At 42.9% G+C, this 27,869-nt stretch overlaps 1 protein-coding gene across 2 annotated transcripts in view; it reads left to right on the plus strand.

Annotated features, from left to right (window-relative positions):
• Window positions 1-27,869, plus strand: part of CORIN (corin, serine peptidase) — a 506,461-nt gene that overhangs the window by 334,201 nt on the left and 144,391 nt on the right. For both annotated transcript variants that reach the window (XM_073645535.1, XM_073645536.1), the window contains exons 6-7: window positions 21,167-21,280; window positions 27,044-27,151. In XM_073645535.1, the coding sequence (XP_073501636.1) occupies window positions 21,167-21,280; window positions 27,044-27,151 (222 nt within the window). The remainder of the gene's footprint in view (window positions 1-21,166; window positions 21,281-27,043; window positions 27,152-27,869) is intronic.

Below are 27,869 nucleotides of genomic sequence, written 5' to 3' on the forward strand. Positions count from 1 at the left end.
TTTGTGCGCTCCCATCCTGTTTTGTGCGCCCCCATCCTGTTTTGTGCGCCCCCATCCTGGTTCCCCATCCTGTTATGTGCTTCCCCATCCTGTTTTGTGCTCCCCCATCCTGCGCCCCCATCCTGTTATGTGCCTCCCCATCCTGTTATGTGCTCCCCCATCCTGTTATGTGCTCCCCCATCCTGTTCTCCCATCCTGTTATGTGCTCCCCCATCTTGTTATGTGCTCCCCCATCCTGCGCCCCCATCCTGTTATGTGCCTCCCCATCCTGTTATGTGCTCCCCCATCCTTCACCCCCATCCTGTTATGTGCTCCCCCATCCTGTTCTCCCATCCTGTTATGTGCTCCCCCATCTTGTTATGTGCTCCCCCATCCTGCACCCCCATCCTGTTATGTGCCTCCCCATCCTGTTATGTGCTCCCCCATCCTTCACCCCCATCCTGTTATGTGCTCCCCCATCCTGTTCTCCCATCCTGTTATGTGCTCCCCCATCTTGTTATGTGCTCCCCCATCCTGCGCCCCCATCCTGTTACGTGCTCCCCCATCCTGTTATGTGCTGACCCATCCTGTTTTGTGCTCCCCCATCTTGCTCCCCCATCCTGTTTTGTGTGCCCCCATCCTGTTTTGTGCGCTCCCATCCTGTTTTGTGCGCCCCCATCCTGTTTTGTGCGCCCCCATCCTGGTTCCCCATCCTGTTATGTGCTTCCCCATCCTGTTTTGTGCTCCCCCATCCTGCGCCCCCATCCTGTTATGTGCCTCCCCATCCTGTTATGTGCTCCCCCATCCTGTTATGTGCTCCCCCATCCTGTTCTCCCATCCTGTTATGTGCTCCCCCATCTTGTTATGTGCTCCCCCATCCTGCGCCCCCATCCTGTTATGTGCCTCCCCATCCTGTTATGTGCTCCCCCATCCTTCACCCCCATCCTGTTATGTGCTCCCCCATCCTGTTCCCCCATCCTGTTATGTGCTCCCCCATCCTGTTCCCCCATCCTGTTAAGTGCAGCCCTATCCTGCTCCCCCATCCTGTTTTGTGCTCCCCCATCCTGTTTTGTGCTCCCCATCCTGTTATGTGCTCCCCGATCCTGTTCCTCCATTCTGTTAAGTGCACCCCAACCTGTTCTGTGCTCCCCCAACCTGTTTTGCGCTCCCCCAACCTGTTTTGTGCACCCCCATCCTGTTTTGTGCGCCCCATCTTGTTTTGTGCTCCCCCAACCAGTTATGTGCTCCCCCATCGTGTTTTGTGCTCCCCCATCAATTAAATAAAAAAAAACACTTCTACTCACCTTTCCATCGCTCCCCTGCAGCACGTCGCCTGTGTTATTTTACTAAAATGGCTCCAGAATCAGCGCTTTCATAGCGCGATATCCGGCACCATTTTAGTGAACAGTAAGACACATTTTCAGAGTGTATTCAACAAAATGGCGCCAGAGTACGCGCATGCGCATACTGCGCTGTCCGGCGCCATTTTGTTGAAGACACACTGCAAATGTGTCTTCACTAAAATGGTGCTGGATAGCGCGGTATGCGCTGATTCCGATGCCGCTCTCCTTCCCTGGCCCGAACAAAGTCGCCCGACAACACTCCTCCTGGTCAGGTATGTTCTTATGGTGCCCGAGATTGCGGCATGTGTTCAGTGCCTAAGTAGTCCGCGATCTCCGGCGCCACACTCCTCTTACCTGTCACCTGTAACGGCTGGATGCATTCTTCTGTCTGGGGCCAGACTGCGCAGGCGCAGTCTATAGAGGCTTCGAACAGACAGACACATCCCTGATTATATTATAGATTATTTGAGGCACTGGATTAAAGGAAATTTGTCAGTAACATCAGCCAACACAACTACATATATGGGCATGCAGGTCTTTGAAATGTAAATCCATTGACAGCTTCATATCTTCATTATGTTGCTACATTCTTGAGTAATAAGCATTTTAATTCATATGCAAATTAGGTATTAAGTGCTCTGGGTGTGACAGAGCACTGAAGGAGCCACTGCCTCTCAAGATTGTGTCCCCACCTAGCATCAGCCTCTTTGACTTGATTTATAGCTCACTGTCTGTGTGAAATTTTGAAACAGGAAAGGAAATCAGATAGTGAGCTATCAAACAAATTATTAAGGCTTCTGCTGGCAGGAAAACAACTGGAGAATGCAGCAACAGAGAGAAGATACAAAAGTGTTCATAGATGTACATTTCAAAGACCTGCATGGCACATACATGTGGTTGGGGGGTTGATCTTGTTGACAGATTCTTTTCAATTGTATGTTTTTTAGAATATAGATTTTTTTTTATGAAAAGACCCCTTCTATGGCATTCATAGACCATAATAGGATTTATTTTGAATATCGTAGTGTATGTAGTTACAGAATTTATAATACGCTTGTCAGGATTGAGCAGGGATTCGTGCATACACGATCCCAATTACTGACAACACAGGTATCGGCAAGCGCTCAGTGAGCATATGGCGTATACACCTCCGAATCCCAATGCATGGAATATGTGTATATGTCCCCGTACGATCACTGCTAGCTTCACGATAGCCCAAATAATATTATACGCAGCCACCACCGACCCAGTTTGAAATATAATACAGGCCTGGTCAGGTGCCTGCTTTCTGGTAGCGTATATATGGCTTCAGGGGAGGGAACGATTACAGAGCAAAAGAAACAGAACTATTAAATTTAAAATTTAATAAAAAATGGAGGCATTGTTTATGAAAAATATACAAAAGGCTTTACAAAAGGAGATGTTACAGTACGTAATATACAGTTTCACAAATAAAATAGGATTAAAGAAGAACTTACTATAAAGATCACAGAGACGATTCAGTATAGCTGGAGGGAGGGCGCTCCACATTGATTTGACCGTTATCGAACGTGATCCTTTGCTTATAGAATCTATACCTCCTGTAGTCCATGCAGAACCAGGTGGTCCGGTCCTTTTTCGGGACCAGGACTACAGGCGAGTTCCATGCACTTTTTGACCTCTGGATCTCACCCAGGAACAACACCTCATATATCTCCGCCTTTATGTCTTTCTGCACCTCTAGAGCGACATGGTAAGCAGAATGACGGACTGGGGGGGTGACTCCCTGTGTCCACCTGGTGGACAGCTAGCTGGGTCCTCCCTGGTACACCCGTGAATAGGGCCAGGTAAGGCCGGGACACCTACCACAGCTGGGACTTCTGGTCCGTGGATAGCTGCGGGTTGAATTCCGCATCCTCAATAGACCCTCCGTCCGAGGCGTCGGGAAGCAAGTCCACCAAGACTTCTGTCATGCCTTCTTCGAGGATGCTACACACAGGAAGGAAACAAACGGGATAATTAGGATAGAGTATCAAGTTGCATACTACCAAGGTTATAGAATAAAATATAAACATACTATCCATATTGCAGCTTACTCATTGGATATATATAAAGAGGCTAATCGTCAAATAGACTATATTCAAGAGGGAGCCGAAGCACACAACAACGATCTATAGCCAATTATATTGAAAAATGTGAAACAATCTTTATTAAACATATTGCCACAGAAGTCTGGAGAGACTATTGAATGCAAAAAATCCATACACAAGCCTAAAAACCTGATTAAAAACAAGCAAGTATCACGCAAAGTACAGATTCCTCTATTGTCAAATCCCTATTGCATAAAGACATTGTATAGCAGAGAAGATATATATGTAGATATACAGGAAGAGCGATCTATATGTATCCAAGATTCCCCCTATTCAGATAAACCTATATCCTACCCTCACATCATATCTCATGGTAATCACTCATATTTACCTTGGTGGGGAGGGCGAAGCCTGCACAACCTGCACAATACGTGTATCCCCGACGCGCGTTTCGGCGCTATTGCCTTCCTCAAAGGGACTGCTCTGGTACGGCTGCTGATCCTTTTAAATATTGAATCGCGCGAGAAACTAACCAACCGGGCGACATTGACGCTCCGAACGGAAGTGGTGGATCACATGTGTGTGTTACTATGTGAACGGGGATGCTACCCAGCAATGCACCGCGACTCACCGGAAGTGACGCAAGATGCGTCGCCGTAACTAAGACACCCGACTCCGGCGGCATCGCGGCAGAGAAAGGCCACCCAAGGATGTCGAAGGGAGTCAGGGGTATGAGGACGGCGGTGCCCCTGCGTACTGAGTCACAGATATATGTGGTATATAGATAATCAGTCCATGTGTACACCTGCTAGCGCATCACAGCCCCACAACCATAGAGGAAACCTCCAAGAGAACAAGAGGCATATCACTCATTTGTCCTTAAAGAAGATAAAAACAGATATAGATTCCATCCACTGTGCATAAATATATTCATAAGTCCATAATGTATCCATAATGTATGATCTAATAATATCGGCGACAGATATATATATACCTATAAATATATAGGTCATACATCATTCTCATTGCCAACATGGCGTTCACACTTATCCTTTGCACATATATAAATATATGCATATATCCCCATCATAACCAAATACATGCAAATGATTATGAGCCATCTTACATAATGTTGGTCTAAGTACATATTGAAACTTAAATAGAATATATCGCTGAATTAGGACAGAATTTTTATATTTGGATCACTGTAACAATATATGCGACAATAAATTGCAACCAAAGAAGTACCTGGAAACTACCCACATAGGACAATACTAACCAGTGATGCCTCCCCGGATATGTTGGATATGCCTGATCAGGAGTCGTCGATGGGCCGTGTCCTCTCTTGGACGCGGTACATCGATGACATCTTTTTGATCTGGCAGGGATCACGTATCCATCTTGATACATTTATGCAAGACCTCAACACAAATATGTTAAATATACGTATCACATATGTATGTGATTCGGATAAAATTGAATTCCTAGATGTATGTTTGACAAGAGACAATGACAATGCCGTCCAAACTAATATCTTTAGGAAATTGACATCGACCAATACTCTTCTCCATGCTTCATCCGCTCACCCGTCACATATGATACAATCTGTTCCGGTGGGGCAGTTTCTGCGGCTTCGCAGAGTCTGTTCCACTGAACAAGATTTTGAGATACAATCATTGGAGTTGAGGGAACGCCTCTATGAACGTGGATACAGTCATAGAATGGTGAAAAGAGCTTATAATCGAGCTAAATATTCCTCCAGACAGGATTTACTATATAAATCCCATGATAAACAACAAAATGATATGGTGAGGTTTATTACAACATTCCATACACAGATACCAGCAGTTAGAAATGCTCTTGCTAAAGCATGGCCGGTCCTGAGAGCGGATCCGGTATTAGCTAAATATGTTTCCGTGGAACCTACAATTACATTTCGGCGTGCTAAAAATCTCCGCGACCATTTAGTCCATAGTCATTATGAGGGAGATGTAATACATACATTTATGGACAAGGCAGCAATTCGTCAAGGTTGCACACCATGTGGCCGATGTGTTGCTTGTCCCAACGTAATTAGAAGTACCACATTTTTTGATTCTACAGGCAAGCGTTCTTTTGAGATTAAAAAATACATCACATGTACGTCACGCAATGTGATATATTATGCCACATGCCCGTGTGGTCTTATTTACGTTGGGATGACCACACGTTGTCTAAAAACACGCATTAGAGAACACGTATTGGGGATATTGGCGGCTGCGGAACAAAACGATATGTCCATGCTCAAAACTATACCAAGGCACTTTAAATCCCATCATGACTGTAATGCCAAACTATTAGAGGTAAGGGGGATAGATATGATAGTCGCAGGAATACGGGGTGGCCCGGTGTCTAAGAGACTTGCCCGTAGTGAGACGAGGTGGATTTGGACCCTAAAAACATTATACCCCGATGGTCTTAATGAGAGCAATAGTTTTGCCCCGTTTCTGTAACTTAGTCCAGTTGGTACATCATTGCACCTAGGCAATTTATGCATACAATAATTTTTATTGGTTGTTATGGTGTGATATTAATTTTAATTTTTTTAGCAGGTTTAATATGTTTCTCTGCTCTGGTCGAATGTATGGTCATTTATGAATCTACGGCTCAACATCGTCTTTGAAACAAAGAATGAGAATCCTAACCAAAGAATATACTAAGGGACTTCCTTTTGAGAAGATACGAATCTTGAATAATATGATTATATACATGAGGGATTACATTTATAGTTCTGTATTAATCTCTGGCTGTATGATATTTTTTTTCTATATAAATTATGATATATCCACCTACTGTGCCAACATATCCGGGGAGGCATCACTGGTTAGTATTGTCCTATGTGGGTAGTTTCCAGGTACTTCTTTGGTTGCAATTTATTGTCGCATATATTGTTACAGTGATCCAAATATAAAAATTCTGTCCTAATTCAGCGATATATTCTATTTAAGTTTCAATATGTACTTAGACCAACATTATGTAAGATGGCTCATAATCATTTGCATGTATTTGGTTATGATGGGGATATATGTATATATTTATATATGTGCAAAGGATAAGTGTGAATGCCATGTTGGCAATGAGAATGATGTATGCCCTATATATTTGTAGGTATATATATATCTGTCGCCGATATTATTAGATCATACATTATGGATACATTATGGACTTATGAATATATTTATGCACAGTGGATGGAATCTATATCTGTTTTTATCTTCTTTAAGGACAAATGAGTGATATGCCTCTTGTTCTCTTGGAGGTTTCCTCTATGGTTGTGGGGCTGTGATGCGCTAGCAGGTGTACACATGGACTGATTATCTATATACCACATATATCTGTGACTCAGTACGCAGGGGCACCGCCGTCCTCATACCCCTGACTCCCTTTGACATCCTTGGGTGGCCTTTCTCTGCCGCGATGCCGCCGGAGTCGGGTGTCTTAGTTACGACGACGCATCTTGCGTCACTTCCGGTGAGTCGCGGTGCATTGCTGGGTAGCATCCCCGTTCATATAGTAACACACACATGTGATCCACCACTTCCGTTCGGAGCGTCAATGTCGCCCGGTTGGTTAGTTTCTCGCGCGATTCAATATTTAAAAGGATCAGAAGCCGTACCAGAGCAGTCCCCTTGAGGAAGGCAATAGCGCCGAAACGCGCGTCGGGGATACACGTATTGTGCAGGTTGTGCAGGCTTCGCCCTCCCCACCAAGGTAAATATGAGTGATTACCATGAGATATGATGTGTGGGTAGGATATAGGTTTATCTGAATGGGGGCATCTTGGATACATATAGATCGCTCTTCCTGTATATCTACATATATATCTTCTCTGCTATACAATGTCTTAATGCAATAGGGATTTGACAATAGAGGAATCTGTACTTTGCGTGATACTTGCTTGTTTTTAATCAGGTTTTTAGGCTTGTGTATGTATTTTTTGCATTCAATAGTCTCTCCAGACTTCTGTGGCTATATGTTTAATAAAGATTGTTTCACATTTTTCAATATAATTGGCTATAGATCGTTGTTTTGTGCTTCGGCTCCCTCTTGAATACACACAGGAAGGGCACAAGCCTCCCTGTCATGATGAGCTTTCATCATGTTGACGTGGAAGACCTTCTGCCTCTTCCTGGCTCGGTCAATGTTGACCACGTTCACATCACTGAGGCGCTGGCATATGGGGTATGGGCCTTCCCAGGCAACCTGAAGCTTGTTCTGGGTCATTGGGACTAGGACCCACACTTTGTGACCCACTTCGCACGCCCACTCCCGGGCGCTCCTGGCTGGCCTGGGCCTGCACCATATGCTCATGCACCAGCTGCGTCATTGCCTACATTTTGTCATGGAGCCGCATGACATACTCTAGGACGGACACTTCGGGTGAGTTCAGTTCCCCTTCCCAGGATTCTCTTACCAGACTAAGGGGCCCCCAGACTCATCTGCCATACAGGAGCTCGAAGGGGGAGAACCCCGTTGAGGCCTGTGGTACCTCTCTGTAAGCAAAGAGCAGATGTGGGAGGTACTGCTCCCAGTCGCGCCCATGGGACTTAACCAGCATCTTAAGCATCTGCTTAAGGGTACCATTGAATCGTTCACACAAACCATTTGTTAGAACCCTCTTATTTGTTTTTTTTTTCCATCTTGTGTTTTGCGGTCACGTGACCATCTGCCATCTGGAATCTGGCTCCACCATTTTGGCTGTGCTGAACTTCAGTGTTTGACTGTTTCTCTAGCCAGGTGCTTCGGTGCCTTTCTCTGTCAGTTCCCTTGGTCCTTCTGGGACCTCTAGTACCTTTTGTCAGTTTGTCTTTTTGTGTTCTGCAACATCTTCTCTGTTTAGGAGGTGTCCCATTTTTTGTCCCAGTGCTTAGTTCTTTTAGGGACCCCTCCCTTTATGCTATAGGTCTTCGTTCAGACTAGCCGAGGACTAAGGCGGGTCTGTTCACTAGGAACAGTCAGCCCGCGACATCGTAGGGATTCAGCTTAGTCTTACTGTAGGGACAGCATTCCCCTATCTTTCCTTAGTACTTGTTGCAGATCATAACAGTAAGTCCAGCCCAAAAAACTAAAAGGAAAGAAATTCAGGGATCAGTATGGTTTCCAGGATTCGGCTCAACGCTTTCAGGGATTGTCTCTGGAGGTGGCCGAGCTACAGCAACATGTGAGTAGCTGTTCTGGAGCGCATTTTGTGGAACCAAAGGTAGGACTGCCTGATGTTTTTTATGGTAAACAGCAAGATTTTTTTTCCTTTAAAAATGCTTGTTTGTTATATTTTCGTTTGAGACCAAGGTCCTCTGGGAAGGAATCACAGCGCATTTGTTTTACTATGTCATTGTTGCGCAGTGAACCACAGGGGTGGGCCTTTTCTCTCCAACCTAATGATCCATGTTTAAGGTCTGTAAAAGAATTTTTTTCTGCCATGGGGCTATTATATGATGATCCTGATAGAATCTCATCTGCTGAGGCAGAACTCAGGCGTTTGAATTGGGGTCAGGTGATGTTGAAAATTATTGCACACACTTCAGGAGATGGGCTTCAGAAGTCAAATGGAATGATCCTGCGCTGAAATGTTTATTTCTTGCTGGTCTGAGTGAAAGGGTTAAGGATCTGCTAATTGCATTTCCCGCACCTGAGACTCTGCAGGATGCCATACAGTTAGCTGTTCGTGTGGACAGGAGACTGAGGTCCAGGGTCAATGAGGTAAAGACTCCTGTAATGTCAGTTCCTAGTCCTCAGAAAATCTGCTCAGACGGCGGAGAACCGATGGAAGTTGGGGCGATGTCACTCCGCTCTCAGGAAAGAGACCGGAGGTTCACTGAGGGATTGTGTCTTTATTGTGGTAAAGCTGACCATTTGATTAATTATTGTGAGCTCCGTTTAAGTAAAGCAAAAAAAAAAGTCAGGTACGCCCGTATTGCTTGTTTACGCTCTGCATGAGTATTTCTTTTTGGGAGTAGTACTTTGCAGGGAGATTTGATTGAATTTCAGGTATTTGTGGATTGTGGTTCAACACTTAATGTGATTGATAAAGGGTTTTTGGAAAAACTTAACTTGAAATCCAAACCTTTGTCATCACCTATTTCTGTGATTGCAATTGATAACACTCCCTTGAAATGTATTACTCACAAGATTGCTGCATTTCCCCTCACTTGGAGTTCACCAAGAAATTTTGGAGTTGTATTAGATAATTTACCCTCTCCAGTCGTTCTAGGTTTGCCTTGGTTAAAACTGCACAATCCTTTACTTGACTGGTCTATTAATGTGATTAAGTCTTGGAGTCCGAAGTGCTATGATAAATGTTGTAATGGTCGCATTGCGGCTGTGGAAAAAGGGGAATTACCTGTACCTATTCAAGATTTTTGGAGGGTTTTTTCGGAGGAGGAGTCGCAAGTTTTACCTCCTCATAGGGATTATGATTGCGCCATTGAGTTTGCTCCGGGAGCTACTCTTCCCAAGAGTCGCTTGTTTAATCTGACTATCCCTGAAAGAAAGGCCTTGGAGGAATACATACAGACTAGCCTGGCTGCTGGTCACATTAGACCTTCTAAGTAGATCTAAAAGTGGGGAACAGAGCGCACAATAGGATGATACCCTATGGAGGGAGATTAAGAGAGTGCTGGTTACACTCACCTGATGGAGTTATGACAAGCACAACTCCTATGAAGGCATGAAGAAAAACAGCTGCTGCTGCCCCGTGGCTGGAAGATAAGTCCTCCAGGAGATATTGGATCCAATTGGATAAACACGTAGGTGGGCTGCGCTGCTGAAGTGAATCAATTCTTCAGAGATGATGAAAAAGGCTTTTTATTAACAATGCGTTTCAACGCCATACCGGCTTCTTTTTCAAGTAAAAAAAAACAAATGTTTTGGAATCTCATGGGCAACCCGCAACAACTCCTACCTAAACTGATAGAGCACGACCAGCTGTCTTTACCTCATCCACTCCTGTTGGGGGTTACATGGGACCATTTCCCGGTACAACCTCCCCTGATCCCAGAATACCCTCTCCTTATCGGATTCGGAGATGGACTTCTCTGCGAGGTCCCTTAACATCTCGACTGGCATCTGTGCGCAGAGCCGCCTGGAACTCCTGGCTGGAGGTAGCCAGAAGTTGCGTTAAGGCCGCAACCTCACTGGAACCATCTGGGACCGTCTCTGGGTCCAAAGCCAGTTCTCTTGTCCCACCAGGTGATGAGGGCCCGGAAGGCAGCGCATCACATGCGTTCTGGGCACTCATTCTACGAGTGACGGCGGCTATGTAGGCCGTCTCCCCGGAGGACAACAACCCTTTATCATCAGCATGACAGGCTGGGGGCACATCTCCCCATCACCCCCCAATACCTCTGGAGCCGTGCCAATCATGGGACAGCTACGACCGGATGAGGGTACGTTCGGCTCCGGTGTCCTTGAGCCCCGTAGTGACTTTATCACCCACGGTGACTGATTGTAAGTTGTCACAGACCCCCCCAACCACCCCACCCACAAAAAGAACTGCTGCAGTAGGCCCCTGGGCCTTAGGTGTGGGGCTCTTCTTCTGCCTCTGCGGGCAGGTGAGGCTGATGTGACCAGTCTTGTCACAGTTATAGCACTGGCGTGAGTCAGATGCAGGCTGGGTGTTGGAAGATGGGGCAGAACCCTCTGAGGGACGGCTGGCTGGAACACTGGGGGTAGTTGTCGGCTTACCCCCTTTCCAGCTGGCGACGGCTGACTTCCCCACCTCTGGTGTGTGGTTGGCCTCATAGGTATCTGCGATCTGGGCTGCTTTGGTGGCCTCCTTTGGCACCTGGTCCAGCACAAACTGTCTTACTTCCACAGGGCAAAGATGAAGAAACTGGTCCTTCACCATCAGATCCTTCAGGTCCTTGAAGGTGATGACTGACAGTCCCTGGACCCACTGCTCAAAGTTGGTCCTGAGCCCATCTACCACGTCGCCGTAGCTGTCATGTGGTCCACGCTGGAGGACTCTGAACTTTTTCCGGTAAACCTCCGGAGTCAGCTGGTACTTTTTTATCAGGGCCTGCTTGATGGCCTCATAGTCTCCTTCTTGGGCTCAAGGGAGTGAAGCAAACAATTTCAGAGCTTTTCCTCTGAGCCCTGGTGTTAAATATCTGGCCCACTGGTCCTCGGGCAGCTGGTACTGTCTGCAGGCTTTTTCAAACCCTCGCAGAAATATGTCCAAGTTCCCATCCTCACAGGAAAATGCTTAGGATGGGGTTTAAAGCTGTAGGTGCTGTTGGTGCTGTTGGACTCACGGATCTGTAGGGTGGATGGCTCCTTCTGAATCCGGGCTAGCTCCAGCTGGTAAAGACGCTTGTCTTGGGCCTGTCGCTCGGCACCCTCAGCCTCTCGCTCAGCAGCCTCTCGGTCAGCTTGGGCCTGTCGCTCAGCAGCCTCTCGGTCAGCTTGGGCCTGTCTCTCAGCTCTTTCAGCCTCTCGGAATTTCAGGATCAGCTGCAGTCATCCATCACGATCATCTGCAGCGAGCTGCTCCAAGGCCATCTGCAGGTTGGGGTCCACACTACCCTTGCTGTGGGTATGGCTGGCAATTACTGGTGGGACCCCCTGCCATCCAGGCCTTGGCTGGCCGCCCCATCATCAGGGCTCTGCTGTCGGATGGCTCTGTGGCACCTTAAAACAGTTCTGCAATCAATTGGGCCTTGGTTTTGCCCATGGGGTCAATGTGTCTCAGCTTACAGAGGGCAGTGATAGTGTCCTTTGACTGCTGGTGATACCAGGGCTCTCCACACATAGCCATCATTGCCAAATAAAAGATAGGACAAAAAAACAAGAGAAGGGGGGGGGGATGCAACTGTTACACGTGCAGAATTGTCCCAGATAAAAAAAAACATTAAAACACTGAGTCTGATTTCTTAAAACTCTGCACAGAATTCTCGCAAGAACCGTACAAGTTTTCAGTGACAGGAATGATTGCTTAATCCAGCCACTGATGTTCTGTAATATCTCACCGCTTCCCACCAATTTGTCAGGGTTGAGCAGGGATTCGTGCACACACGATCCCGATTACTCACAATGCAGGTATCGGCAAGCGCGCAGTGAGCGTATGGCATATACACCTCCGAATCACAACGTTTGAAATATGTGTATATGCCCCTTATGTTCACTGCTAGCTTCACAATAGCCCAAATAATATTATTCACTGCCACCACCGACCCAGTTTGAAATATAATACAGGCCTGGTTGGGTGCCGGCTTTCTGATATGGCTTCAGGGGAGGGAACGATTATAGAGCAAAAGAAACAGAACTATTACATTTTATATTTAATCCAAAAGGGAGGCAGTGTTTATGAAAAATATACAAAAGGCTTTACAAAAGGAGAAGTTACAGTACAGAATATACAGTTACACAAATAAAATAGGATTAAAGAAGAACTTACTGTAAAGATCGCAGAGACGACTCTGTATAGCTGGAGGGAGGGGTGCTCCAAGTTGATTTGACCGTTATCGAACATGATCCTTTGCTTATAGAATCTATACCCACCGGCAATGAACACTGACCCATCTTCGGTCGGGTCTTTTATGCCGAAGGGGAGACCTGCCCACACACCCCCTGTGATGACCTCACATGGGCTGGGCTCCAGCCTTCATATTTTATTAAAAATACCTGGCTTCTGCGATAACTTATCGCTGGTTGATCGCAGAAGCTTGCAAATGACGCCATTTTCTTTGTTATGAATTTGCCTTTCTTTAGAGACCACAGATGACATAGCTGCAGTCTGTTATTTTGTACTTTGGCATTACAGCTCACCAGAGGGGCTCACAGCTACGGAAAATTATGCATATTGTTCCTTAGCTGACCCTGCCTCTAAAATTATGGGTCCCATGATTATTGGACGTATAGAACTTCAGATATTTTGCGCCGATGACGGCTAGACTAAAGATTTCTGTTGAATTCTTCTGAAGTTCTGGGAATACAACCTTCTCACCTACATGTAGATTTATTGCAGGTCAATGCCCCTGGAAAACACATTTGCATGTTAATTGGGTTTGCCAAATCTCTTTTTACTGGCATCTGCCTCTTAGCTACTTCTCATGTGTGTGCTAATTTGCATACAGACAGCTCTTTAGATGGTCAGCTTTCTGCTCTGACAAATGGTCAATAAGGGAGGAGGGAAGAGGGGTTTGGGAGAGAGAAGAGAGAGATTTTGAATATTTCTATGACGATGCTTATATAACTATTTTTGATATTTAAAGAGGACCTTTCACCAGGTCAAAAGTGGTCAGTTTTTGTTATTATTTTATTACATCTGCTCCCTTGAGCATTTTTTTTTTTTTTAAAAATCAGCCATATGGTCCCAGAGATATGGGCCATTTTCTTTAGTGTGCCCAGTATGCAAATTTTTATGATCTTTTCAAAGGGGGCGCTGCTCATGTTAGTAATGTAGAGCAGCCACAGATAATCCTGTGAGCAATTCCCCCTTGGTAAACACCATAAAAATTAGCACTAAATAAAAAGGTCCATATCTCTGGACCCATATGGTGGATTTAATAAAAAAACAAAAAAGTTGCTCAAGGGAGTAGCTGGAATAAAGCAAGAGCAAAATCTGGCCACTTTTAACCTGGTGACAAGTTCTCTTTAACTTTTTATTTGAGGAATTTTAACTCTATGGATTTCAATTTTGTTGTCAAGTACGGTATTTTTTAGTTTTCATCTTCTCTAAGCCTATGTCAATCATTAGTACAACCATGACCTCCTTTCTCAGTATGACTCATGTCCAGTTACAATGTGGCACAGAAAATGGCCTTTTGATTCCTTGATTGACAACAGAAAAAAAAAGTCAAGCCGCTGCCATGGACTCCAGCCAGTACTGACAGTTGCACATTGGAGAGCCCAGATTTTCCCTTTGTTTTCCACATGTTTTGAGATTTTTGTTTTAACATACAAATTTCATTCTGCAGATGCCGCTAGCGATCATATCAAGTTTACTATTTAAAACTGTGAAAAATTAATGACCTCGGGGAGCAAATGGTTTTGCCAAGTTATGTGGCTTTTGAGAGTGACCACTCCTGCTGTTGTGCCATTTGCCTGCAAATGTTTTCATGCTTTTTATTACATTTGGCAGATGATTATTCCAACATTATTGCCCTGTTAGGATTCTTTATAAATAATTATTTTACTCCAAAAAAGATTGTGCCAAGCCTTCAAATCAATATTAGAATTCATCATTTTGAAACATGTTTGTTAAAAGACCAAAGCTAATCTCTTATATATTAAAAAAGGATTCCACTATGCTTGGAACTAAGGGGTAATGTTTCTCCTTGTGGAGAGTGACATGCCAAGCCTGGCATTTCAGAGTGAGGAGACTTATACGGCATGTATGCATCTCTGGGAAATTACATATGCAAATTGCCTCTTCATAGAGGAAGATGACTTGAACTCTAGTGCCGTCTATTGGAAGTAACAATTATAAAAGTCAATATCGACCCTTTAACGAGACTTGCCATATGACAGGATAAAAGCCAAATCAGAATCTCAACATCTCATCTAGCCAAATCAGCTTTCATACTTTGCACTGACGAAACACCGTGTTTGCAAATTGATATTCTAGTTTGGCTTTTTATCCTTAGTCATATGGCAAGACTCGTTAAAGGGTCGATATTGACTTTAAGGATTGCTACCTCCAATAGGTGGCGCTAGAGTTCAACTCCTCTTCATCTCTGAAGAGGCAATTTGCGTATCCACTACACTTGTGATGCAGACTCATATCGTTCTTTTTATATTAAAAAATATTGTACTCTTTAAGGAGCTTTTTTACACTTGTCAAATACGTCAAATAGGCCTGTTCTTGATACATGTGGTCAATGAAGCAATGTGCCTAAGTATCTTCCTTGTATTTGTTTGCAAAATTATTTACTTGAGAGAGATTCCTTCACATGTACAGTTGCATTGTGAAAATAAACTCCAAATTTGTTTCTGCAGCATTCTCTAGAATTATTTCAGTTTTCTTATATTTTCTTTATCAGATTTGACAAAAATCATCTGAAGGGCTCAATAGTAGTAGTAATACATATTATCCCTAAGGGAACCTGTCAGTAGCATTAGCTTTGCACAAGCAGAGGTAGTTCAGGGTAGAGCGGTGTAAAACATTTTTAAAAACAAAGTTTTTATGGCGCCCTCCGCTGAGTCGTAGCTCTGTAGTTTGGTTTTTCTTTATATACAAACTAGACTCACAGTGCACTTGCAGTCTATGCAGGGCCGGCCCGAACGTATAGGCGAACTAGGCGGCCGCCTAGGGCGCCGACCCTAAGGGGGCGCCAGAGAAAAAATAGAAAAAATTCTAAAAAATCTTTTCAAAAGGCAAAAAGTTTTAGGGATGGAAAGAAAAGTGTACATAAATTTTTTTACCATAATTGTAAAAGAAAAACCGTTGAGCTTCAATTTACGCACAGAAAGGAGGCGCTAAACTACGGACGTGAGTCGTTTGCATCGTCTGCTGACAGGTGTTTGATCCCGCGCGTTTATTTTGCTCCTAAGTTTTCAAATGTTGGCAAAGCAAAGCAAACAACCAAAAATGCACACACTACACTAAGGGGGCGCCCAAGAGAAAAAAATACGTATACTTAAAAGGTAGGTGTACCATATGGCCTATTTATACGTAGTTTGGACTTTAGGTACTAGGTACTAGTTGGCGATTATATTGATAGATGTCATCAGCAGTCGATGCGGCTAGTGGGAGGAGTCTGTTTTGACGCATTGGCGTAGACTGTCTGGACTGCCAGTCAGGCCAGCTAAGGCAAGGGAGATAGTATCTACGTTTTTTGCATATCGGCGCATGCGATTATAATATTTTCGAGGTATGTCTCTACTGTTTGCATGCTTTATCATGTGAGCCATTGCTGTTATTTTGTATATCCATTAGATTCATTGTTCCATGAGGTTTCATGAATGCAAATAGAAAATAGGAGATTTTTAGTAAATTTTTGGCCTAGGTTCTAAAGTGTTAGGCGCTGCGAGGTAGGTATATTGTTTTGATTTTCAAAAATATTGGAAACATTGGAAATTGTTTTGTGTTTTTTGTCTTAAAAGTAAAATCGTATTATATAATGTTCAGATAACAATTTTAATCGGCGCGTTAACTTTTAGGTAAATGCTGTGTGTTGTAACGAGTCATGGCTGATAAGAAGAAAAAACTTTCGGGTTTCAGAACCGTAAAAGAAAAGCTGAGGAGGAGAAATCACTTTCAAAAATCAAAGGGTCATTTTTAAAATATCTAAGCAATAGAAATGAAGACGCGGAATTCCAAACGTTGGAACAACAGGCTTCTGTTGCCTCAGAAATATCGAATGTGGAAATAGAATTTGTTTCTCATGCTGAAAATAGTGAACTACAACCATCAATATCTGGTGGTAGATCTGATCAAAGTACCAGTACTGACATGGAGGCTGGTACATCTATAGAAATACTACGCAAAGACTATTCGGACGATCCCGCTACGTGGACCGTAGTCAATTATGACTTACGCCTAGATGTAGTAAAACTCGGCCCCCCACAAGTTAAAGATTTTGATTTTCCTTTGGACACTAATCGTAGAAAATTTTCTTGTGTTCACTATAAACGTCGTCTTGTCAATGGTGAAAGTCTTGAACGCAATTGGCTAACGTATTCTATTCAGAAAAATTCAGTTTTTTGTTTTTGCTGCACGTTGTTTCCAGACTCATCACTTCAACTAGGAATCATCAAACGCTCAGCCTTAGGTACTGATGGTGTAAATGACTGGAAAAACATATCTGCTATTTTAGCCAGCCACGAAAAAAGCAAAGATCACATTATTAGCTTTCAAAAATGGAAGGAACTCGAAAATAGACTTAAGATGAACAAGACCATTGACGAAGAACACTTACGCAAAATTGAAGAGCAAGAAAAATACTGGCATCAAATTTTAGAAAGGTTGATAGCTCTAGTGAGGGTACTAAGTATGCAAAACTTAGCGTTCCGTGGATCAAATGATGCATTGTTTGCATCTAATAATGGGAACTATTTGAAATTTGTGGAGTATTTGGCTATGTTCGATCCCGTCATGTGTGAGCACATTCGGAAAATCCGGGACAAAGAGATTCATGCACATTATTTGGGAAAATCAATACAGAATGAGATGATTCAACTGCTAAGTAATGGTATTCAGGAAAAGATTCTTGACGATGTCAAAACTGCAAAATACTTTTCTGTAGTGCTGGATTGTACTTCTGACGTGTCTCATGTTGAACAAATGACTATCATTGTTCGGTTTGTTTCCACATCAGAAGACAAAAAGTTTGAAATTAAAGAGCACTTCTTGGGATTCATTCCTGTTTCTGATACAACTGGAGGTGGTTGGACAGCCGCTGTCTTAAACAAATTTGAAGAACTGTCGCTCTCTGTGGACAACTTACGAGGGCAAGGCTACGACAATGGGAGCAACATGAAGGGAAAAAACATTGGACTACAAAGACGAATTTTGGACATAAACCCACGTGCATTCTTTGTGCCTTGCAGCTCCCATTCTCTAAATTTAGTCGTCAACGATGCCGCTAAATGTTGTTTTGGAGCGACAACTTTTTTCCTGTTAGTTCAAAATCTCTACGTATTTTTCTCTTCGTCAACTCAGCGTTGGGAAGTACTCGTGCATCATTTGCCATCTCTGACTCTCAAACCTCTAAGCGAAACAAGGTGGGAAAGTAGAATTGATGCTCTGGCCCCCCTCCGTTACCAATTGAGCGAAGTCCATGATGCCCTAATGGACATAGCAGAAAATATTAGTCTCACAGGAAGCTCTGGAAATGTCTCCCGGCTAGAAGCTCAAGGTCTTGCTAAACAAGTTGGAACCTTTTCTTTTGTTACATCTGTTCTAGTATGGTTCAACATTTTGTACGAAATCAATTTGACAAGTAAGTTACTTCAGTCACAAGAATTCGATTTAGCTGCTGCTTCTCAACACCTTGACAAAACAAAGAAATATCTGCAATCATTAAGAAGCGATGAAGAGTTTGAGAAGCTGTTAGTTGATGCGAGGGAAATCGCAGAAGAGCTTGGCATACCAGCTAATTTTGAGTCAAGTTCTGCGCCAAAACGTTTAAAGAAAAAACCAGACAGTTCTCTTATGAAGGGAAAGATGAGCCCATAAGAGATGAGAAACAGAGTTTCAAAATTAACTTTTACTTTGCGATCTTAGATACTGCTATAAATTCAGTTGATGAGCGGTTCACTCAGCTGAAGAAATGGAATTGAAATTTGGATTTTTGTACCACATCTGTTCACTTGAGGGAAAACCAAGCAAATTTGTTCTGGATAAGTGTAAAGCTCTGGAAAAGTCTCTTACACACAACGAAGTAAAAGACATCGATGCCATAGAGCTATGTGGTGAACTGCAGGCAATGTCAAGACGTGTTCCAGAAGATTCATCACCAAAAGACGTTCTTGAACTTTTGCTTAAATATGACTTCAAAGAAAGTGTCCCCAACCTGGTGGTGGCTCTAAGAATTCTTTTGACTCTGCCTGTGCCCGTGGCCTCAGGAGAGAGAAGCTTCTCAAAAGTAAAGCTAATTAAAACATATTTAAGGGCAAATATGACGCAAGAGAGGTTGGTTGGGTTGGCAACAATTTCAATAGAATCTGAAGTTGCTAAATAAATTAATCTCGGTGACTTAGTGTCATCCTTTTAAAAAAAAAAGGCAAGGAAACAAAAATTTTAATTACCTATGGTCGTTTTTGTTTTGTGTTATTGATTACTTTGCATATATTTGTCCTATGCAACTTCTCAGAAGATTAAAGAGTTAGGAGAGAGTTAATTAATCATTGTTGTTGTGGTTTATTTTGCTCCTAAATTTATATCCCAAGTTTTCATCTACTGCCAAGAATAGTAGGGGCGCAACAAAATAGTCTCGCCTAGGGCACCATAATCTCTCGGGCCGGCCCTGAGTCTATGGCTCCTCTTCGCTTCTCTTTGTTGGTGCCACCCCATACTTCCTGATTAACAGTAGAGACAGAGACACTATTAATTGTTGTCACTTCTACTCTCCACTATCAATCAAGAAGTGGGGGCCGTGTTGGTGGGGAGAAGCAAAGAGGAACCATAGACTGCAAGTGCACTGACACACTCACAAGTGCACTTGTGAGCCGAAATTGCCTCTCAATAAAAGTTTAATTTTAGCGGATGGCGCCAAGAAAGTTATCTTATATACTGTAATGTTGTATCCTACAATACCTTCACTGACAGGTAATGTTACTGACCAGACAGGTTCCTCTTAAAGGGAATGTGTAATCAAAAAAATACCCTATGTTTAAATCAGGTTTATATGTTAAATACATTTTTGTTTTAATTTTAAAAGTAGAAATCTCAGACTGGGTACTGGGGCTATTTTAAACACATATTTCCTATTCATTCAGGAAATCCACATGTATGTTAGCAGTAATAGACTGACTCTGGCCCCATGTTTTGTATTCAAGTATCTAATAAGTGTGTGAAAGTGTCATGCTTCTGAATTCAAACCCTTGATTCTGTGTTCTGTGGTCGGCATCTCTTTCCGCTCAGCCATAACAGTTTCACCTTTGGGTGTTTTAGTTCTGTTATTTTTGTTTCTGTCGGCTTTGGGTAACAGTTGTTTTTCATTTACATTTGTCTGTCCTATCACCTTTCGGGTGCAGCATTAAATACCTTTCCCATACTGGTGTGTCCTGCTGGTGATAGACTTTGTTGGATTCATTCACTTTGCTGTAGTTTGTGTTAGTTGCAGTAGTTGTGTGAGTGATTTCTTAAGGGAACTGCTTCTCTAGAGACCCTAGCTTATATAACTCATAACTTTTTGAAATAAAACCCATTATTGTAACTTATGAAACATGTAACTTTTTTTAAACAAAACCCAATATTGTAACCTATGTAACTCGTAACTTTTTTGAAACAAAGCCCAATATTGTAATTCTTAGACCATGCAAACGTAAACTAGGCAAGTATTCAACAAATTTATTAAAGTGGTTCATATTCTTTGATAAATATATCTAATTTTAAGAATGTCTAGTTACATTTTATAGCACCTATTAGTTGGCATGCTTTGTGCCAGAAATGTGCACAACAATTTTGGGGTATTTCTGGCAAATGATGTTACATGTTATGTCACTCCCCTTTCTTAATACTACACCCATTTTCAGCAAGGCCATGCCCCCCTTGTTGGACAAATTGGAAAAAGAGTCTAAAACACATAATAAATATAAGAAAGTCATGATAGTCAGTTTATTATTTATTATGGCAGAATTCTGTCTCATTGGGCCACGTTCACACATTCAGTATTTCACATCACTATTTGTAAGCCAAAACCAGGAGTGGAACAATCAGAGAAAAAGTATAATAGAAACACGTCACCACTTCTGTATTTATCACCCACTCCTGGTTTTGGCTTACAAATACTGATGTAAAATACTGACCAAAATACTGCTGTGTGAACGTTACCCTACCTTGATAAATATGCCTAAATGTCTTAAAGGGATTAACCAGGATTAGAAAAACATGGCTGCATTCTTCAAAAATCAGCACCACATTTGTTAACAGCTTTTGTGTGTTATTGCCACCCATCCACATTCTTATCAATGGAGCTCAACCCATGGACAAGTGTGGCGCTGTTCTGGAAGACAGCAGCCATATTTAACAAATCCTGAGCAAACCTTTAGGCAGGGACTTTACCAGTAGATACTACACAACACTATCATTTCTGTTTCCCTTAATTATACTTTTTTTTTTCACTTTTTTAGCATTATGTGGGGAACATGACAGCTTTATGTGCGGCAATGGAGTCTGTATAGCCAAGAAATTGACGTGCAATGGATACAATGACTGTGATGACTGGAGCGACGAGGTACATTGCAGTAAGTCATTCTTGCTCATACTGGTAAATGCACATAACTTCAAAAAAGGTATACAGTGAAATCACCTCTAAATTAATATTATATAAGATTTCTGGTTTTAGTATAGAGCAAACAAAGATCTAAAACCATAATTGCCAATTCTTCCGGTATGACAAATAGGCTCCTAAAAGAGGGGAGACCTTCAGGACTTCTGAAAGAGTTGGAATACTTCTTATGCCCCTGGTGACTTCTCTTGGAAGTAAGTGATTCTGGTTTCTTCTGACCTGGATACTTAAGGTGGTAGGAACGGAGGCATGCAAAGATATTGAAGAATTGATAGAGTACAGATGTAGAGGGGGTATGACCGAGAAAATGGGATGCCAATCAGTCAAGGTGGCAAGCATGTGTTAACTACTTCTGGACCGCCCATAGATAATAAAGATCTGAGCAGTCTGTGTTCAAAAAAGTAAAAAAAAAAAAAAAATTATGACAATGACATAAAAATGAAGTCCCATGTACTGCGAAAAAGAGATGCAAAAATTATTTGTATATCTGAATAACAACAACTTTTGCAGCCCTTTAAAGGGAATCGGTCATCATGTTACCTCTTCTGAGAGCAACATAATGTAGTGGCAAAGACCCTGATTCCAGTGATGGTTCACATATTGGGCTTTTTGCTGTAGTTTTGATTAAATCCCTTTTATCTGCTGCAGATCTAGGAGTGCTATGAATGTTGAGCTCTGTATAACCTCACCCACATCACTGATTGACAGCTCGCTGTGTTCACTGGGTATAGGCAGAAAGTTGCCAATTAGTGGTGGCAAGGTTACACAGAGCTCATGAATGTGAAGAACAACATGACAGCAGGTTTACTAGTCCTCTAATGATAATCTCCTGCTGATAAAACAGTCATTTTATCAAAACTACAGCAAGCAGCCCAGTAAGTGATACATCGCTGGAATCAAGGTCTCTATACTATATATTATGCTGCTCTCATGTTAGGTGGCAAAAACCTGGTGTGATGAACCCGTAGCCGCCATCTTGGTAATGATAAATCATATCCAGGGATGGCCACACTTCAGCAGCCCCCACCCTTGGGACCTTCTGTTAAAACGTCAACTAGATAGTTTCCCCCCATCCAGGCTCCTGTAAGATAAGAAGCCCCAGGGCCTACTTAACACTTGAATGCTAGGAGCTTCAAAGACTTCGAGAGGAAACACAGCTAGCAGGGGGGGTGCTTCGTCAATCTGTAACTCTGACCATTTGTCCCATAGGACTAGTTTCTTTGTCTGTCACAAGCATGGAGGCATAAGATATAGAAACATGAATAGTACACGCATGTTGCGTGGGATGGGCCAATAAAAAATATCACGGCGTCCCGGAGCCATTGCGCACACAAGCCTCCGCGGTAGACGTTTGTACGTGCTCTGGAAGCCAAGATATAGCGCTGAGCCATTCCTGAGGACCGTATGGTATCATAATTGATATCAAAAGGTCGGTTACGGCGGCCTGAATCCATGGGAACCCCTGGGGGTATCATGAGACCATCCCAGAAGAAGTTATTGGGTTCCTTAGAATTTGGGCTTCTGATCGAAGTTAGACCTGAGGGTGGAGACTGAGCCAGCTGACCTCACCAGCAGTGGGCGGGACGGGGCAGGTAAGATAGCAGGACAGACAAGAGATCCCTCAGTCTTGACCCAAGAGCTGGGTGCTGAACATCTGAGCACCAGCTGAGGCCACCAAGGGGAGGAGCAGTTTGACCATGCGGTGGTAGGCCTCAGCCTGTAACAAAGAACCGTGCCTGCGACCGCAGAATCCCCTCCCTGCGTCACAAGAAAATCAAGAAACCGGTAACTGATATGCTGTGGTGATTCTGTGTGTTGTATTCCATTGTTGTATAGTTTAGCCTGACCTTATACCTGTGTATATTTAATTGTATATCGTGTATCTAGTGTATTATTATAATCAATTACCTCAAGTAATTGTGGGCCTGCCTTTTATTCTGCATAACAAACGCACGTCCGTGTGAGCTCGGCTCAAGCCAAAAACGCTACCCAGGGTTGGTTCCTGACCCGATATAGGCCCATTCACGGACTGGGCGTATATCTAAAATAGGGACTGGTGGCAGCATACCAACTGGGGATTGGGGAAGGCTGGTAGTGACGGTCGGAGGTTCAGATATATATATTCCTGGCGCGGCCAAGGAAGATATATATACCGCCCTCACTACAGAGGGCCCCGATACCCAGTAGGTTACAGGACAGTCTCCCTGGCGACCGCTTATCCTAGGTGCAGTTCCTTGACTGACCTGAGGCTAAGAGGGCGCTAGCGAGTTGTGCTGTGTAGTGACGTTACGGTTTAGTGACGTTGAAGGGATAACACTCTACCGTGTTCCCTGCGCTGGTTGCAGCTACCTGGCACTACTTTCTCTAGGTGCAGTACCTTGACTGACCTGAGAGGTAAGGGGGCGCCAGAGAGCTGCACCCACCGGCCGGCTTTCATCACACCTGGTGACAGATTCCCTTTAAACCACATGTGCGAAAAAAAATATGAAAATGTGCCTGGCAGGAACTGGTTAAAGAGGACCTGTCACCAGGTTAAACGTGGCCAGTTCTTCCACTTATTTTATTCCTGCTGAGTATTCAGATTTTTTTTAAATGAGTCATATGGTTCTAGAGATATGGGCATTTTTATTTAGTGCTAATTTTGCCAAGAGGGTGGTGCTTACAAGGTAATAATGCAGAGAAACCTAAATATACACCCCCAGAGACACCTGTGAGCACTGCTCCCTTGGTAAAGGTCATACAAATTAGCACTAAAAAATGTAGGTCTACGTAACGTTAAAATCATTTTTGAAATGTCCTTTTTTTTAGTTATGATGTTAGAAGGCTTAAACATGTACCAGCAATTTTTCATTTTTTTCAATCATATCTTATTTTTCAGAGACCACTTCACTTTGGAAGTTGCTTTAAGGGGGCCTATAAGTCAGAAACCCCCCCCAAACAATTCCCCAAATTATAAACTGCACCCCTCAAAGAATTTAGAATTCAGGGAGTTTGCTACCCCTTCAGGTGCTTCACAAGAATTAACAGAAGGTGGAATGGAAAAAAATAGATATTTTCTACTAAAATGTTGCTTTGGACTAAATTTTTTGTTCTTTTCAAAAGAGGTAAAATCTCTTACGCATTTGCTCCTGAACACGGCAATACTGTTTATGAGATCAGAAACTACTGTTTGGGCACGCCTCTGGGCTCAGAAGGGAAAGAGCGCTATTTGTCTTTGGGAGCACTAATTTGGATAGAATAGATTGTGAACGATATCGTATTTTCAGAGCCCTTTAGGTGCCAAACTGTCAGAAATCACACACAAAAAGCTTTTAGATTTGAGAGCCCTCAGTGGTTGATACCTTTTAATGGCTAACTGAAAAGATGGTAACAAGTTGCACAAAAAACTGCAATTTAGAGAATACACCCTTGAAGGAATTCTTCTAGGGGTGTGATGAGCATCTTGAAGCCAGAGGCTTCACAGAATTTTATAACATGTGGGCTGTGCAAACGAAAAATTATATTTTTTCACTTAAATGGTGCATTATATCTCATTTTTTTCATAAGCGGAAATAGAAGAAAATTGACTCCATAATATTTTACGCAATTTCTTACAAACATACCCTAGACGTGGTTGGAAACTACTGTTTGGGCACAAGGCAGAGCTCGGAAGGGAAAAAGCGCTCAGAAGGGAAGAAGCACTGTCTGTAATAGATTGAGCATGCCATATCGGATTCACAGAGCCCCTGAGGTGCAAATAAAGACACTTTTTGGTAGTGCACCCCTCAATGTCAATGAATTCCTCAAATAGAGTATTGATCATTTTGAACCTATAGGTGCTTCACAGAATTTTACAATGTTGAGCCTTGAAGCCGAAAAAAAATATTTTTTTCCAATAAAATGTTGCTTTTAGGGATGAGCGGACCCGTGGAAGTTTGGATTGAAAACAATGTAGACCCGAACTTTGGGTCTGGGTAAGAAAACGCTGTCTCCTATCTCTCTCTAACAGGCTTCCCCCGTAACAATAACTGTTCAGTACGAACGCCGAACTTTTAAGTGCGGGATCGCTCATCTCTAGTTGCTTTAACTCCAAATTATTCATTTGCACAATGGATAACAGACAAAAAAAAGAATCACATAATTTGTAACACAATTTTACCTGAGCACGCCAATACCCCATATGTGGTCAGAAACTACTGTTTGGGTGCACAGCAATGCTCAGAAGGGAAAGAGTGACATTTTTGAATGCAGGTTTTTCTGGAAAGGTTTGTGGATATCATGTCACATTAGTAGAGTCAGGTGTCAGAACAGCAGAACTCCCACAAAAGTGAACCCATTTTACAAGCTACACCTCTCCATGAATTCATCATGATGCCAAAGTTTTCACAACATTTTAAAGCATCAGGTCACAATCCAATTTCTCCTGAGGGCCGCAATACCCCATATGTGGTCGGAAACACATATCGCATATTTTTTTTCCAGTATTTACAGTATATGTTAAATAGTGTGACAGTTTCAGGTTGTTTCAGCCATTGTGATTACAAATATGAGTACTTTTTTGATTATTTTTGTTATTACATAAAAAATGCTTTTAAGCGGTGAATGATATTTACATTATTTTTTGTGCTTTATTTTTTTATATTTTTACTATTTTTTGTTTTTTTCTTGTTTTTCCTTTTTGTACTTAGTCTCTGTATGGGACTTGAACACTGAGTACTCGGATCATTGGTCAAATGCACTGCAATACTAACATATTGCATTGCATTAAACCTGAAACACGAGAGTATAAGAAATAGTTCAGCATTTCATCCAGAAAACTCAGATGATTTCTTTTCATTCTCACTTGTCATCCCTGTGCAGTCCATTTAAAATCCGTTGTTAGAACAGCAGCTATTAATCATTTTCTATACCATTTACAGTTTCCGATGTTACAGAATTGTAATGTATCCGTAAAAATTGAATGCTAAACTGTGGCTCTGTATGGCATCTAATTTTTTTTGTGCACTGATCGACTTGAATGGATGAGTCTGATCTGATTTACGGAGGGTGCAATTTTTTTCATGCGCAGATTCGGTCAATGAAAAAAAATTGCTCTTCTGCACTGCCCCATTGACTATTGGTCCTAGTGCAATCTGTTTTTTTTCTCGGACAGCACTCAGACCGAAAGTACAATTGTGTGAATGAGCCTTTACACTGACAGAAGGCCTGTTAGACCCTGCTTGTAGCAGTGCTTAACACGCCACCATGCTTTACAGATCCTGAGGTCATTGTATGTCCTCTGGTTGCCCATTGGCACCCCGCATCTCGTTGCTGAGGGACAAATGGGGTAAGAGTGGGAGCCCCCGCTGCCTGACAACCGCTTTGTTGCCTTGGCCTCTATTAACCATGGCATTTAGAGAGTTAAACGTATAAAGTTATTTACAAGTTGGAAGGTTTAGCATAAGAAAAAAATAACCTTAGAGAAAACCTACAACATGTTTCTCATTATCCAGCCACCCACTGACACAGGGCACAGTAGTGTGTCTTAAGGTTTTCATTAAAAGCATCTGGGAATATGACAGATTCATTGCATTTCTAACGGAGTGAATGTGACCCTTCTTTACAGTTGTCTTTTTGTTCTTTGATACATGTATTTATGCAGTAGCCATATATTACCACAAATTTAAGTCAATTCCTTACACTAAACAAATGCAAATTACATAAATAGTAAAACTTTAACTTGTGACGTTGCTTTTTTCAGATTGCAGTGAAAGTCTGTACCAGTGTAACACAGGAAAGTGCCTTAACCACAGCTTTGTCTGCGATGGATACGATGACTGTGGAGACCTGAGCGATGAGCAGAACTGTGGTACGTAACAAATTTTTAATGTCTTTTGTAATTGCTTGTTACTAGTGTTGAGCCACCCCCGTAGTGTTCGAGTTCGGTTCGGTTCGTCGAACACCCGTGTGTTCGCCGAACTGTTCGTCGAACTGTTCGTCGAACACCTTCGAACACCGTTAAAACCAATGGCAGGCAAACAAAAACACATAGAAACACATAGAAAACACCTTCAAAGGTGTCCAAAAGCTGACAAACTGCTCAGAAGACACAACTAACACATGGAAAAGTGACAAGTACATATAGTCATGCGAAAAGAAAAGAGGTGGAGGAGTAAAAGGAGGGGGAGACACTGATATAGGCATGTCATGCCCTTCTAAAATCCAAAAAGTGAGAAGCCGACACGTTCAGTCCGCTCCTGCCCGTGCCACCTCCGTGTCGCCGGGTTTGTGCCAGAGCCGCGGTGAACCCTGACGGCCAGCCCCCCTCTCCCAATACTGGTGCCTGTCCGCTGGTGGGTCGAGCGAGCCCCCCTGTGGTGGAGGCAGCTCTAAGCTTTTTAATTTAAATTGTCTCTCTAATTTGAATAAATACACTTTAAATCCATTTACAAGGATCTATTGGAGGGCAAGTCTCATGCCAGCAGCCGCGTAATTCCAGCTCCAGTAGCGTCCACTAAAGCTGCTGCAGTTAAAAAGCTTTTATAAGGATCGAGCTCGGCTGTCCACCGCAAGGCATCCTACAGCCA

Source organism: Phyllobates terribilis, unplaced genomic scaffold, assembly GCF_046119375.1.
Source record: "Phyllobates terribilis strain yellow unplaced genomic scaffold, ASM4611937v1 Scaffold_1__5_contigs__length_1240528914, whole genome shotgun sequence".
NCBI lineage: Eukaryota > Metazoa > Chordata > Amphibia > Anura > Dendrobatidae > Phyllobates > Phyllobates terribilis.